Source organism: Anopheles marshallii, chromosome 2 (assembly GCF_943734725.1).
Source record: "Anopheles marshallii chromosome 2, idAnoMarsDA_429_01, whole genome shotgun sequence".
In the NCBI taxonomy this organism is placed as follows: Eukaryota; Metazoa; Arthropoda; class Insecta; order Diptera; family Culicidae; genus Anopheles; species Anopheles marshallii.
The window spans coordinates 11,598,095-11,612,073 of NC_071326.1; the positions used below are offsets into that span (position 1 = coordinate 11,598,095).

The 13,979-nt window shown below is 43.1% G+C and overlaps 1 protein-coding gene across 1 annotated transcript; it reads left to right on the forward strand.

Annotated features, from left to right (window-relative positions):
* Window positions 1–399: 399 nt before the first annotated feature.
* LOC128718962 (uncharacterized) lies at window positions 400–10,955 on the forward strand. The gene is made up of 12 exons (XM_053812580.1): window positions 400–579; window positions 3,334–3,459; window positions 3,546–3,737; window positions 3,802–3,963; window positions 4,059–5,121; window positions 5,991–6,282; window positions 6,358–6,451; window positions 6,524–6,662; window positions 6,739–7,290; window positions 7,355–9,586; window positions 9,657–10,169; window positions 10,375–10,955. The coding sequence occupies exons 1-12, from the start codon at window positions 400–402 to the stop codon at window positions 10,953–10,955; spliced, it is 6,126 nt and encodes a 2,041-aa protein (XP_053668555.1).
* Window positions 10,956–13,979: the final 3,024 nt, after the last annotated feature.

Here is a 13,979-nt window from a genome sequence, read left to right on the forward strand (position 1 = left end):
GTGCGCGACAGAACTAACTTAACGACATCGAAGAACACCATTTTCTCTTTTGTGTAGGCCATATCTTTTGTGTTGCTATGGTTTCGTTTCGCGCTCCCAACCGTTATTCCTTCCTGCCAGTAACCAGCCAGTGCAATGATAGTTACATTTGCTTTCTTTTACAGTGGACGTGAAAACGGCAGGGAGCAACGGACGTTTGTCCACTGCTTGGTGTGCGGTGAAGGCTGCCAGCTGTTGCGTAGCGGTGACGGATTAGCAGCGAGGCTAAATAGTCTAGCCTACTGTTGCTGTATAGGCGGCTCACCACTGTCTGTCTAGCTTCATCCAAGCATCGTTCTCGTGTCACGTACCTGGTGACCTGGTTGCATTGGTGGTTGTTGTAGTGGCAACTATACGGTCATGGAGCAGTCATCGGCACTCGAGGGCCGGGCAAAGCAGATCGAGAAAGAATATCTCTCCAGCCTAGCCGACCTGAATGTCAACAGCAAACCGTTGATAAACATGTTGACAATACTGGCCGAGGAAAACCTCGAGTACGCCCAGATCATCGTGCACGCGGTGGAAAAGCACCTATTGAAGGTTAAACAATTTATGTCGATACTTACCATTCTATTATCTACAGCTAAATGTCCACATTATAACCAGCGATTCGTGTTGTCCCAAAAAAGCGGATCGCTTCCAGTAGTAAATCGGTTTAAAGTAGCCAAAGATGTTAAGTTTAAACAGAAAACAAGCTAGAGCTAAACACAATACTCGAATGTGGCACTCTAATTCAGACGCAACGATTGTGAAACATGGTGTAACGTGACGAAATTGCAGTGTGGAACTGATCTGTGATAAAATATAGTGATTTTAGCATTTACAACGGTGGATGAAGAACTGGTATCACCTGTAAATTAGTTCATGCAAATAAGGATACACTGCTAAGACAGTATAGTTCACTTAAATTGTTTCTTTTTTTTTACTTACTTCCGCCGATATCATTTGTTCGAAGTTAATAATCGTTCCCAAAGCGCATCCAATGTCAATGTCAATTGTTCTTTATGCGATGGATTCGGTCATCATTCTGTACTCATTCTAAGGACATAGGGGAGCCTGTGTTAACATGCACCACTTGAGCAGAGTTGATTAATTTTCAATGAAATTCGGTAGTGATTGTTGGTTTTATCATTTAATTTGGCTCTTTAAGGTTCAATCTAGTAACATGTTGGATAAATTTTGCAATTTTTGAAAAAAAAAATGAAGTTTTCATTCTTAAAGAAGTTCAATTTTAGATAGATTTGTATCTAACTGGGGCAAAATACACCTTTGCTGGGGTAAATTGCACCTTAACAAACGGGCAATTCGCAATTATTAAAAACGGTAACATGTACTGCAATAGTGAGGCAGATGCCAAGACAATGCCGGGTGCATAATGTTCCGATCTACTGGGTACATCGTGCTCACATTCATATTTGAAAACCTTTTTTAATTAAAACACTAATCATTCTGCACACTTAACGAAACTGTTATGTGGAGTGCATATTATCCCAAGCTCCCCTGCGTAAACACGAAGCATTTATTTATTTTTATTACAATAAGGATGGCTTGACCGTATTGCTATAAAAACATTTATGGTGTACAAAGATTTAGTATAATATGATTGCTATATCCCGGAACAATTGCTGACAGGAATGTTGAAAAGTTGCGATTGAGGAGCAGCTCATAAAAAAATGCTATCTTAGTTTCTGTATGACACACTACTCATAATGTTTCACATACGTTCCGATCTGATACCCGGGGCGCCATTCTTGTTACTTTTCCGTGAGCCCTGTAAATTAGTTGCTCCTATTACATTTATGTAACACATAAAATGACGAATACTTTAGTTTCGTATATTACAAACGGAGTCTAAAACTGCAGACTAGTTTTGGCGCACGGGTCATTTAACTTAGTGCAAGAAGTGATTTATTATCGAAAATATTCAAAGAAACTATACAGCATAGAATGCGGTTTTGAGCTGTAGACTGTAAAATAGTGTAAATCATTTTCGTAAACGATTATAAACCACAAGAAGGGTAAAAGCTTATAAAAATAATGTTGGAACTAATAACACACGGTCGTACAGTAATTCCTTAATCGAAATAAATTGTACAAAATTCACAGTCTGTTAAATGCATACTTAACGCAGCTAGTAGAGAAAAATGTACTGATTACCGATTGTGTATTCTTTTAATGTTCAAAAAAGTCCATTAGAAATGAACATAACTCACAAAATGGCAGACCCCTCAAATTAAGTTTATATGAACAACAACAAAAAAAAAACAATTGCGGAAAATCATAAACAGAGTAACTGAACAGTCTATCAAAACCCAAACAGTCTATATTTCCCAAACACCTAGTATACAAGGAAAGCATGAGTAGCGGTGTGGCAAAGCCTAAAGTTCAAACAAAAGTACACGATTAATGACTATTGAACAATAAATCATTCTGAAGCGAACTATCTTTTAATTCCCTGCGATGTAATAACGAAACGTTACTGACTGGACTTGTTCAGTTTTATTTTGTTATTTTATTTTTTAGTATTATTATTTGTAACTTTTGCAAACTTGTTGAACAGTGTGGAACAAGCTATTCTTTGATGGAAGGATTACAAACGAAACGCATGATGAATAGGACAACTCAACATTGTTACATGTTAATAACATGCTCACTATTCTTATGAACTATCTAAAGTTATATTTTATTAATTTTCATAATATTCCAAGTGGTCAGTAATTGTTTAAAATATGTTTTCTTTGTATCGAATTCTTATTTATAATGCCTTCAAATCAAAAATGGAAATGCATCTGCAGCAAATCAGAAAAGCATATTATTTCAATGGTTTATTTATCATATATGTTATTATACGTTTTGTGCGAAATCGAAGAATAGAATAGCGCTGTCTAAAAGATTTTACAGCTATCGCAGTTTATATAACTCGTCGATAGCGAAACCAGTAGTTCACTCCTTCATGTACTACTGGGCTGGGAGTGCACTAGTGTTATCGTGCACAAGTACGATATACTAATGAAGCAAACAGGTGTTCACAGAACGTGTTGCTTTCGATACCATTGTTTCATTCAAATTGATGGACAATTTGGTACTTAATTTTTTGTTTATTTTACTGCCGGTCGTCAGAGACGAATGGAATGTGATAATCGCAAGCTTTTAAAGGTATTCGTTAAACACCATCCATATCATCATCTCCACGTGTTTTGTCGATAGTCTGTTTTAAGAAGAGAAAAAAAATTAAGTTTCTCCAGAATGCAATCACCACATCTTCCGTTATAACGTACATTGATTTTAATATAGGTTGCACCTGATGTAAAACTGCCAATACTTTACCTCGTTGATTCCATCGTTAAGAATGTGGGGAAGCAGTATCAGACGCTCTTCAGTCAGGTCATAGTGAATATGTTTTGCGGAGTGTTTCAAACGGTATGTAAATGGGGTGAACAATCAGAACAATAGCATCCCTGCACCACGATAATAATAACATCGATCGTATTGATTATTCGTTTCAGGTCAACGAAAAGATTCGTGAAAAAATGTTCAGCTTGAGACAAACGTGGAATGATGTATTTCAACCAGGCAAGCTCTACACACTGGATGTAAAAATCAATTCCATAGATCCAGGATGGCCAATTACGGCGCAGTTGAAACCATCGTCCATTCATCCATCCATCCACCTGAATCCCATGTTTCTGAAAGGAAATGTATGTACTGTAAGTCTTTACGTGAGATTGTCCTGGTTTAACTTTAGTTTGTTTGTTATACTAGCATGAACCTACAATAGCAATGCAGCAAAAGTTAAGAGTCAAACAGCGTGAGCTGTTGGAACTGCAAGCACGAAAGCTGGAATTAGAATTACTGACGACGAAGAAGCGCATTATGGAACAGGAGAAACAACTAAACATTCAAACGGAAAGTGTTGCTAAAGAGGTAAATGAATTGCAACCAAACAGTGTCGCTTAACGCTGGAACCAGCATTAAAAAACAAAAAAGCTGATTTGGGACATTATTGTTTCTAATTGCAGCCATCGCTAGAGTTGGTAAAACCGTTGGAAGGTGGTCCTGCTGCAATGCTTCCTGCTACAGGTGGTATCATCTCAACAACCGTACCTCCACCGGTGGTTATGCCGAAAAGTCGCATTGCTCCCGTACCACAAGGGATGATCAATATGGTGAAGACGCGCGATCCGCGCTTGGCGAAACAACAAGCTACGGCCCCGCTCGGTGGTACATCGTCAGTAGCCGGCGGAGTGAATAATCACCACACCAATCTGGGCCCACTATCGATTCCACCGCCCGCATTTGTCGGCGGCATAATGGATGCCTCAAATCATAGCATTTCCGGATCGAAACAATCGTCGACACTTGTTAAGGAGCAGCTCAGTGAGAGGAACCGCCGAACCGAAACTGTTGCTGGAGAAAGTACAAGATCTGATTCTTTGTTAGAAGAAGCAGGCAGTGGAGGTCGTTTCAAAAAACTACCTTCTACCAGCAGCACCAGTTCGTCTTCGCACAAGTCACGCCGCGATCACGATGTGAAACCGAGAAAAGATCGAAAGGAGCACACCTCGTCTTCATCGTCTGGAAGCAGTAGAGCGTCAACGAAAGCCAAGTCGTCTTCATCCACTCGCACCGGTAGCAGCAGTACCGATAAGAGGAAACAACGCTCGCACAGCACCAGCGATGGTTCACCACATGGAAGGAAATCGCCTCACTCGCCAGGAAAGAAGAAATCTTCTTCGGAAAAATCTTCTTCCTCGCACCATTCGCAAAGCGACAGTCCAAAAGGAAAATCACGTTCGGAAAACAAGAGCTCTTCGGACACGTTTGCGGCTAGTGGGAAATCATCTCAACAAGCACGGAACAATAATCTGGACAGTAAGAAGCATCAACACTCCGCTGACGACTACCCATCAGTCGCGGGTTTGAATAGCGCCAGTTCCGAGAGCCAGAGTGCTGATTTTCGCTTTGGTGGCGCTCAAAAACGGATCAAGATTGATGAGTCGGTTCCTGACATTCATTCCGTTTTGGAGGATACGGACGAAACGGTTATGCCGGTGGTGAGGCAAAAAGCGTCGGAAGTACAAAGTAAGAGCGACATTCACTTTAACCTATTATTTACCACCCCATCCGGTATCATTGTGTTGAATTTCGGTAAACGTCACAGTGCTTCGTTGCCAACGATAATTCCAAAGTTCGTTAAGGCATTACAAATAAGATCAGGGATGGGTTGAGTATAATACCTGTGACATAAGGCTGTATAGTAGCGGGAATTGTTACTCTACTGTGTCAGAAAAAGGACAATCGCAGAGTACAGTAACATAGAATAAGAAGTGCTCTCAGCTGTTGGCTTCCGGTATAGCTGCTAAGTAGCTCTGTCGCCTAGAGTAGAACTCTTGACTAATAGATACTTCCTGGCGATAGAGTTATACCAAGTGGCGCTACGAATGACAGCAACCAAACAGCAACGAATGACGAATAGACAGTGTTGATAATTGATGAGCTTGTAGAGATTTTGAGCGGTTTGCTTATTCATCTCTTACTAATAGACAGTGGAAAACGCACAGTTTGTTGCAAAATAAAAACAATGTTGGTAGATGCACGAAATCCCTTCGACCTAAGGGATGAAGAGTCTTCCGCTCCGGTATTTGTCGATCTCGTTTTAGCAATTAAAGTTCTTCTCGTCGTTGCACCTTCCTTCATTGTAATTGTCTCGATTGATCTGCCTTTTTGCCAGCTTGTTCTAGTTCGTTTATCGCGATAGTAGTTGATCAGTTTTGTAGGATTCCATGGACATTCGATTTCAGTGTTCAGTCTCATTTACCGGTTCAATAAAACCCGAAATCAGCAGCTAATGCAGAAAGAAAAAAAAATGGGACCGCTGAAAACAGATCGAGTCTTTGTCTCAGAAGTGCAGGCATTAGACAAGCCATATTTAATCATACAATTTATTACAGATAATAGCGCAACAGACGACGAAGAAGCACTTTCGGCAATGATTGCAAAAGATATCGATTTACGAGCAATTCCTCTTCAGTTAATCACGGCGAAACATATGACGGAGCATGATTTATCTCTGAATGGGCCAAAAATTGATGCTTCTGGGTCTGGCTCGTCGAAGGAATCTCCATCGAAGCGAGCCGAGGAAATGGAGAACGCAGAGAGTAACGCCGGCGGGAAGAAGCGAACCAGTAACACCAATTATGAGGAACCCAACGCAAAGAAGAGCAAAGCTGAGATAATAGATGCGTAAGTATGAAGGTGGAATACACTTTTAGGTAAAGGAAATTATACACTAACACTGTTTTTTCCACTCATGAACAGATTGTTTGGTAACGAAGATGTTGATCTTCGACAGTTACCGATTGGAGGTACATTACTGATCTCAGGAGACGAACGGGAATTGGATTTTTCAAAGGTATGTCGCACGTTAATAATGATTAAATTAAATATGGATCACTCTAATAAATTTGGTTGTGTTACTGCACAGGTGGAAAACGCAGTCGATCAGTCCCGATCTCCACTTTCGGAGAAAACCAATAGCAACTATGGAGCTAAGCCTGACGATGTGAGCAAACAGCACGACAAGGACAAGCTTGGCAGACCTCTGTTGTATAATAAATTACCTGGTATGTGCAATACAATAATTCAGCATGTCTAATTGAACTGATAATATACATTGTCTTCCGTCGCTACATCCCACAGATGATCCTATAGAACGGCGACGATCGATCAATTCTCTTGCCAAACCAGGGGACATAGACCATCGGTTTCAGCACCAAGGTCTGTTTCATCATAAAGCCGCAGAGGATGACGACAATTCAATGGACAGTATGAATGCGAATATCAAAACCATTATCGCCCAGGCACAGGAGCAAATGGATAAGGGCGAAATAACGCCCGAGCAGTACAGTATCCTGATGAAGCAGGTGATTCAGCTGAATGAAACGCAAAAGATTCGCCAAGCGCAGCGCAAAGAGTCAGTAAAGCGTCAAGATCAAACGATTATTCGAATTGATGATAATGCGTCGTTGAGTGGCGATGATGATGTGATCGTAACGTCCGTGACAGTACCGACGCCAGGCGCATCAGGCATGCGTATGAACGAACAAAAGGACATTGTTAACGATTTTCGAGGAAAAATTCATCCCATCGATGGAAAGCCACCGTTAGTCAAGCCCTTTGAAGTTGCACCTTTTGCAGGCATCGGTATTCCTCCTACATCCATCCCGCCTCCCGATATTCGTGCCCAACGAGGTAAGTGTATTGTTTATCCGAGAAGTGTATGAGCTCGTCAAGTAATTGAAAACATTTTTCACAGATCCACGGCGAATACGTGAATCGAAGTGGAATCGTGTAGAGCCTGCCCCAGGGCTAGGATGGGCAAATCGTTCTGGTGTTGGGCCTGTCGTTGGTGGACCGATGGGAGTGGCGCCCTTGACAGGGGGAATACGGCCTGGAATGGTGGTACCGAGTCCTTGGGAGCAGGCACCGTTCCAGATGATGACCGACGGTATGCCTCGGTTCCCGACACCTCCGGGTCCTCTTCCGCTAGGTGTCCTCGGTGGGGTGCCCGCTAACGGAATATCTATGATGAATCCGGCACTGCCGAAGATGAATGATAGCGTTCGCACGATAAACATCGACGGTGTGCAACGGGAGATACGCTTTTATGAGGAAACTGCCGTCATCTTCATCACCTGGGACGAACCGAAGGAGATTGGATTCCAGAAGGGTGCGCGCATGGTGGTTGTGGACGACAGGGAAACGTTCGAGCTGGGTTTCAATGAACCATACAAATCGGTTAGCATTGAAAATAAAGTCTATCAGATGCGTTTGGGTGCTCCCACGAGGGAGCTTTATATCGATGATTCCTGGTACGAATGCTACTTCGGCGATAAGCCTTCAACGATAGTGTTGGACGGTAAGCCGAGAGTGTTTAAGATTGCGGGCCCAGCACCGCAGGTGAAAATCGGTGACATTCGCAAAGATCTTGTAGCCGGCAAAATCAGCATGATTGTCGATGCAAAGTATGTGATACCGGTGTTTCTGGACTGCAAAATACAAATGTTTGAGGTGCATGGCGTAATGCATCGCCTGCAGTTTGCGGACTTTCTGTTAACGGTGTTAATAGACGATCAACCCTTCCCGGTTGATTATGGTGGTTTGCCGATTCTGGTACGGTCGCGCGACCGCGATCACTATATCCGATTCACAGCCCTACCAAACGGGCTTGTCCCGGGTAGAGTGTATATCCGCGACATGACACGCACGCCAATGTACCGCGATCTTCGTACCCCACCGAAAGATCAAGGCAATCTATCACCACCGATACCACTGAATCCACCCTTCGCCCCTCCGACAACCGCACCACCAGCCTTGCCTGCTACCGGGCCACCAGGAATGGGTTTCGGAGCAATGAACAACCTTCCACCAGCGATTGGTCCGCACTCCTCAACCTCGGCTGGGTTAGACTATCTCACGAACCTAATGCCCTCGATGGCGATGCAAACTGGTGCAGCTGTGAAAAATGGTCCTGGGTATCGTATAGAAGCGGACGAGAAGGCGGCCATCGTTGGGGGCATCGGATCAGCGGTGCCAAGTTCATCGCAACAGCCAAACGCTTCATCTGCCGGTGCAGCATTGCCTCTTTTGAGCAACATAAATGTGGAAGAATTATACAAAAAAATTGTAGCGGCTGGCATTATCACGAAATTGGGCACAGGTAAATCCTCCTCGCCAACGCCATCACAATCGACTGGTGACGGTGTTGCAGAAAAGGACCCGAAAGATGCGGCCAGCAAATCCAAAGAAAAGGATAAATCACCCATTCCAGAAATTGAGCCGGTGCTACTAGATAAGCCGGAAACGCTCAAGAAACGCCAAACGGCTATTGTGCACCAGCTCTTCTCCGGTATGCAGTGCAGCAGTTGCGGTGTACGATTCCCACCGGAACAGACGATGAAGTACAGCCAGCATCTGGATTGGCACTTCCGGCAGAATCGGCGCGATCGTGACTCGGCACGGAAAGCACACTCACGCAAGTGGTACTACGACGTGTCCGATTGGATCCAGTACGAGGAGATCGAAGACTTGGAAGAACGCGAGAAGAATTGGTTCGAAACGCAGCAGACTGATCAGGGTGACCTGAAAAAGGGCGGTGTTGGCGGTGGTGGAGGATTGAGCGGCAGCGCTATCGATGGTGATGAATTTTCATCGCACGATGACTCACCCCAGCCGAGCTGCCCGGCCGGATCAGATGAAAGTGACCGGCAGTGCCACATGTGCCACGATACGTTCGAACACTTTTACAGTGAGGAAACGGAGGAGTGGCATTTGAAGAATGCGATCCGGATCGACGGTAGCACGTACCATCCGCTGTGTTACGAGGATTACAAGGCATCGTTGACGATGTCCGAATCCACGCTGGGCAATGGGACGCTTGGTGTGTCGTTGGACGAGAGCCAGAAGACTGAAGAAATGATGGATACGAGCGAAGGAGGTGCTGAGGGAGAATGTAAGATGGAAGGGAAAACGAGATCTAGCAAAACGGGTAAGCAAAAATCTAACCAATTCACAAGAATTAGTATGCTCTAATCAAACTAATCTTAACTTTACTGAAGGTGGCGAAGTGGAAGACGACGATGACGATGATGACGTCATCGTGTTACCCACTGTGGAACCCGTTGTGGAAGAAATCCTCGATGATGACGGTGATGAGCCACCGAATCCAGAGAAGGAAGCCGAGGGTGGTGCAGCAACAGAAGAAGGACACGAGGCATTGGCAGGAGCGTCCGGAAATGTTAAATCACCACGACAGCCGGAGTTTCAAGAACGCCAAATCGATGAGGATCTATTCATACAGGAGCCCAACATTGAGGTAACGGATTTGGATGAGATAGAGGACAAACCGATCGATAGCTGTTCTGCTGATGCTGGAGCAGCAGATGGCGGCCATGGGGAGAGTGGTGCCAACTCGCTGTCGTCGTTACTGCGTGTTAAGATAAAGCAGGAACCGAAGGAGGAAGACGATGCAGACGAAGAGGATGCTCTGTTCGAGGACGTGGGCACGATCGAGTCCAGCTTGGTTGAAGTTGATGAACCTTCGCCGGCAACCAACAATGTTGCAGAAGAGGGTAAGCTGTTTATTGCACTAATACGTATATATGAGAGGCCGCAGAGCTGATTAGAGGATAAGTTCTTAACAGTACAATACGCAGTTCGGGGATTGGGATTGGGAGTAATGGAGGGTGATTTCGTTTCTGAAATCATCGTTAAAATTGGTGCAGCATTCGCTTGGAGGGAAGTGTTACATTGTTTGCAAACTGTTTTTTTTTTCAGAATTCAGCGACGAGCTTATAGTTGAAAGCATTCCATCGCCATCAGAATCGTCCAACCAGATGGGCCTGTTGGTGCAACCGAAAGCATCGATTGACGGCAACGTGGAGCTGCAGGATGCGCCGCAGTCAACCGCGGTCGTGCCAAATAAAATCAAAATCAACATCACAACGGCGAAAGCCCAACAGCAGCAGTTGCCAAACCATGGCTTGACGTCGGGCAACGATGGCGAAACTAGCGATGCTACCAACGGTGTAAATATGAATAATTTTAATGAAGATAGCCAAGGGATCGGTCTGGACAGTGGCGGCACGCAGCAAGACCACGGTGATGCGGGAACGCGCGAGGAGGATGGTACCGGAAGCTGGGAGGAGAAGCACGAAAAGAACGGTTCCGAACAGTCCAATAATAAAGAAATGTCGGCGGTCACGACGACGGCTCCAGCGGATGATGCTGTGGTTGCGTTCGAAGAAACAACTGATGTTGTGTATGAGCTGAAGGAGTCCCTAAAGGGCGTCGACTGGAACAGACAGCCACGGGTAACCAGTGGCCTCGAGGCTTCCGGCCTCTGTTCGATCATGTAAATAGCAACAATCTTGTTGTCGCACATTCATCTGTCTGTGGCAGCGTTCGCAAAATGGGTACACACTCCACACCACTCCTTCTGAAGTGGATGGATCTTACTGATTTGACCGCACCTACCACACATTGCCACGTAGCAGGGTAACTTTTTTCTCTTATTCTTAGCCATTTTTTTGTTACTCTTTCCTACATGGTACCAGGTGCTATGACCCCTGGAGCTATGCGTAATGACGAAGTATCGTGTTGCAATTTGGGGGTAATCGTGTGGTTTGTTATTTGATAGGTTTAGTAGGATTTGTAAATTAGCATTTATTATGTTTTTTTTTTTGGGGGGGAGATGGGAATGGGAATGGCCGTAAAATGACCATATGGAACATCAAGCAAATCAAGAGGAATATGTAACGCTAGTCATGTACACACGTTCGCAAAATGGCGGCATATAAAAAGGACACGAAAACGATTAGAAAAAAAACATACCAGCGTGGAATTTCGAGGGTGTAATGTGGGACAATTTCTTCCGGCTCGATAGTTCCCCATCAGAAGAGATCACACATGATGATCGTACGCATATTTCCATCATTCAGTTTACTTTCTAGTGTTCGTATAACGTTATTCAAATGAACTGTATCGCATATGATGAATTGTATTTGGTTGTTTTCGCAAACACAGTTTCGGATACGGTTTATTTTTTCTTCCTCAGCGTCGAATAGTGTCAAACCGTCTCGTCGTGGTGGGATGTGGCAAAATGTGAAAACTGTGCGAACGTCGTCGTTATCCGATCGGATAGAATATGAAATCAATAAATGAAAAAACAACAAGTGAACTGAAGTCACATAAAGAAAATAAGAAAATATTCCTTGCATAGAACCGTCTATTAATCTATCATATATACATCTATGTGTGTAACCGGACCACACCACGTGTGCTTGAACATCATGCCGGTACCATGTTGGTGTATCAATAAACAAAAGGGACACTGACCGAAAGGTATAATAAAATAATCGAAAATATGAAGCAAAAAAAAATATAACTATGACACTAGTTTGCATCCTTGTTGTCTTAATGTTTTATCGTTTCCCAAGGCTATCTAAATTTTCCGTTGTAACGTAAGCTTTTTGTGTGTGCATTATTTTTAATATATGTGAGTGTGGTTTTATGATTTGAATAAATAATAAAGAACTTACAACGCACGGTATTAGCGCAAAAAAATCGGTGTTGATGTTAGTTTTTTTCTTTACGGAAAGAATATCTTAATGGTTCTTGTGATATTAATACGAAAGTAGGAAGAATACATACGGCCACCGAAATATTCATTCTGCAGAATACAGTTCGCCGGATCATTTTTATTGTTTTCTATACTTTGCACCAGCAAACAACTTCAAAATTAAACAAACGGTTCCCGTTCCCGCGCTTCTGTTAACTTTATGCTGTAGATGACTTTCTACCGTTGTGTTCGACAATGTTGTATATTCCCCGCCCCGAATGTGTCGCTTAATGCTTTTCTTTACTACATCCCCTTTCTGTATAACTTTCTCTAAAAACTACACATTATGCGTGTGTAAGCATAAACAAATAAAGGAAATAGGCCCCCTCCCCCTTCATTCGTCTTACTTTTATCCTCTTTTCATCGCATCTTATGTTCGTTATGTTAACAAATAAAAACATAAAAAGGCTACATGAAAATAGGAAATGAGACGGTGTATCTTTCAGTAATATCAAAACAAAACAAAAAAAAAACGGATCGGAATACTGTTATTTGCATGCACGGGTGGAAGATTTTTTTTACGATGTTATTAAAAAACAGCATCACAGGGAAGCTGCAATGAAAACAGCGAACGAAACGTGCCTTCTGAGGTGGTCCTTATATCCTTTTAGTAGACAACAAAAGGAAAAAAACTCATACTCCAATATGAAGTAATACGCTGGGACGCTTCTGTGTACTCGCGTTGGATGTAATAATCTAGTAGCCTAGGTTTTCTTTTTGTATCTCGCTCTAAGGACACCATTCCTCTTCCTTCTGTATCTTACCTCGTGTGTCATCGTATTGCAAACCACTAGTAGTGTGAGTGTGTGTGCGTGCGCGTATGTTTGGAACAGGAAAAGTGAGTAAATAGATGGGATTTTTGTTCGTTTTTAACAGATTGTAGCGTAGTAGAAAGATGTAATAGATTTCAAGATGTATTTTCCTTTGTACAACAAAGCCTTTTCCCCTGCACTTCTCTTCCGTATATTCCTTTTCCCACTCCTGCTGTGTCTCCCTTTTTTTTTGTTCTACCCCACTTGATCATTTCGTTTCCGTCTTATCAATTTAAATATTCTGCAATGCTTTAACGCGCACCTTGTATGTTTCGTCGATATTTTTACACGTTGCAGGAAGTAACTATGGAAGAGTACTAACCGTTGTCTACGACAACGAATGAACTGTTTAAAAATAAATCTTTTGAGATTATACGCTCACCCGGATTTTTCCTTTTTCTTGCCACTTGCCCATTGCAAAACTTCTCATTTTTTGTGTTCACACAGAGATGAAAGCTAACCACGCTGCTATCCACTTTAAGTTTCAATCTTGATAGGCTTCCGTATCTGCCCACTGGCTCCGGCACAATAACTGACAACTATTACACAGACTACGCAATCCTGCTGCGTTCTGAAGTCACGCTTTACGCCACAACGACATTTCCATGGGAAGAGGCAACCAAACGGTCGCCCAATAATTAAGATAAAATAATAATATTACTACTTGATAAGGATAATTGCAGTCGTAAAATAGTGCGGGATAAGTAGTGCTTTGAACGACCCCATCCCATGTAGCGCGAGATGGTGACGTGGTAAGTGGATTTTTTTTTGTATCTCCAAGAGAGAAAGAGAGAGAGAGAGAAATAATGAATATATTTGCTTAATATTACGGAGTGTTTTGAGTATTGCGTGGGTTCCGGAAAAGCAGTTCGAGGGAAGCTCAACTACTCGCCCTACCCTTGGCGTATTCATCCAATAACACGGTCTCGTGTGTTTCCGAACGCTTTTTT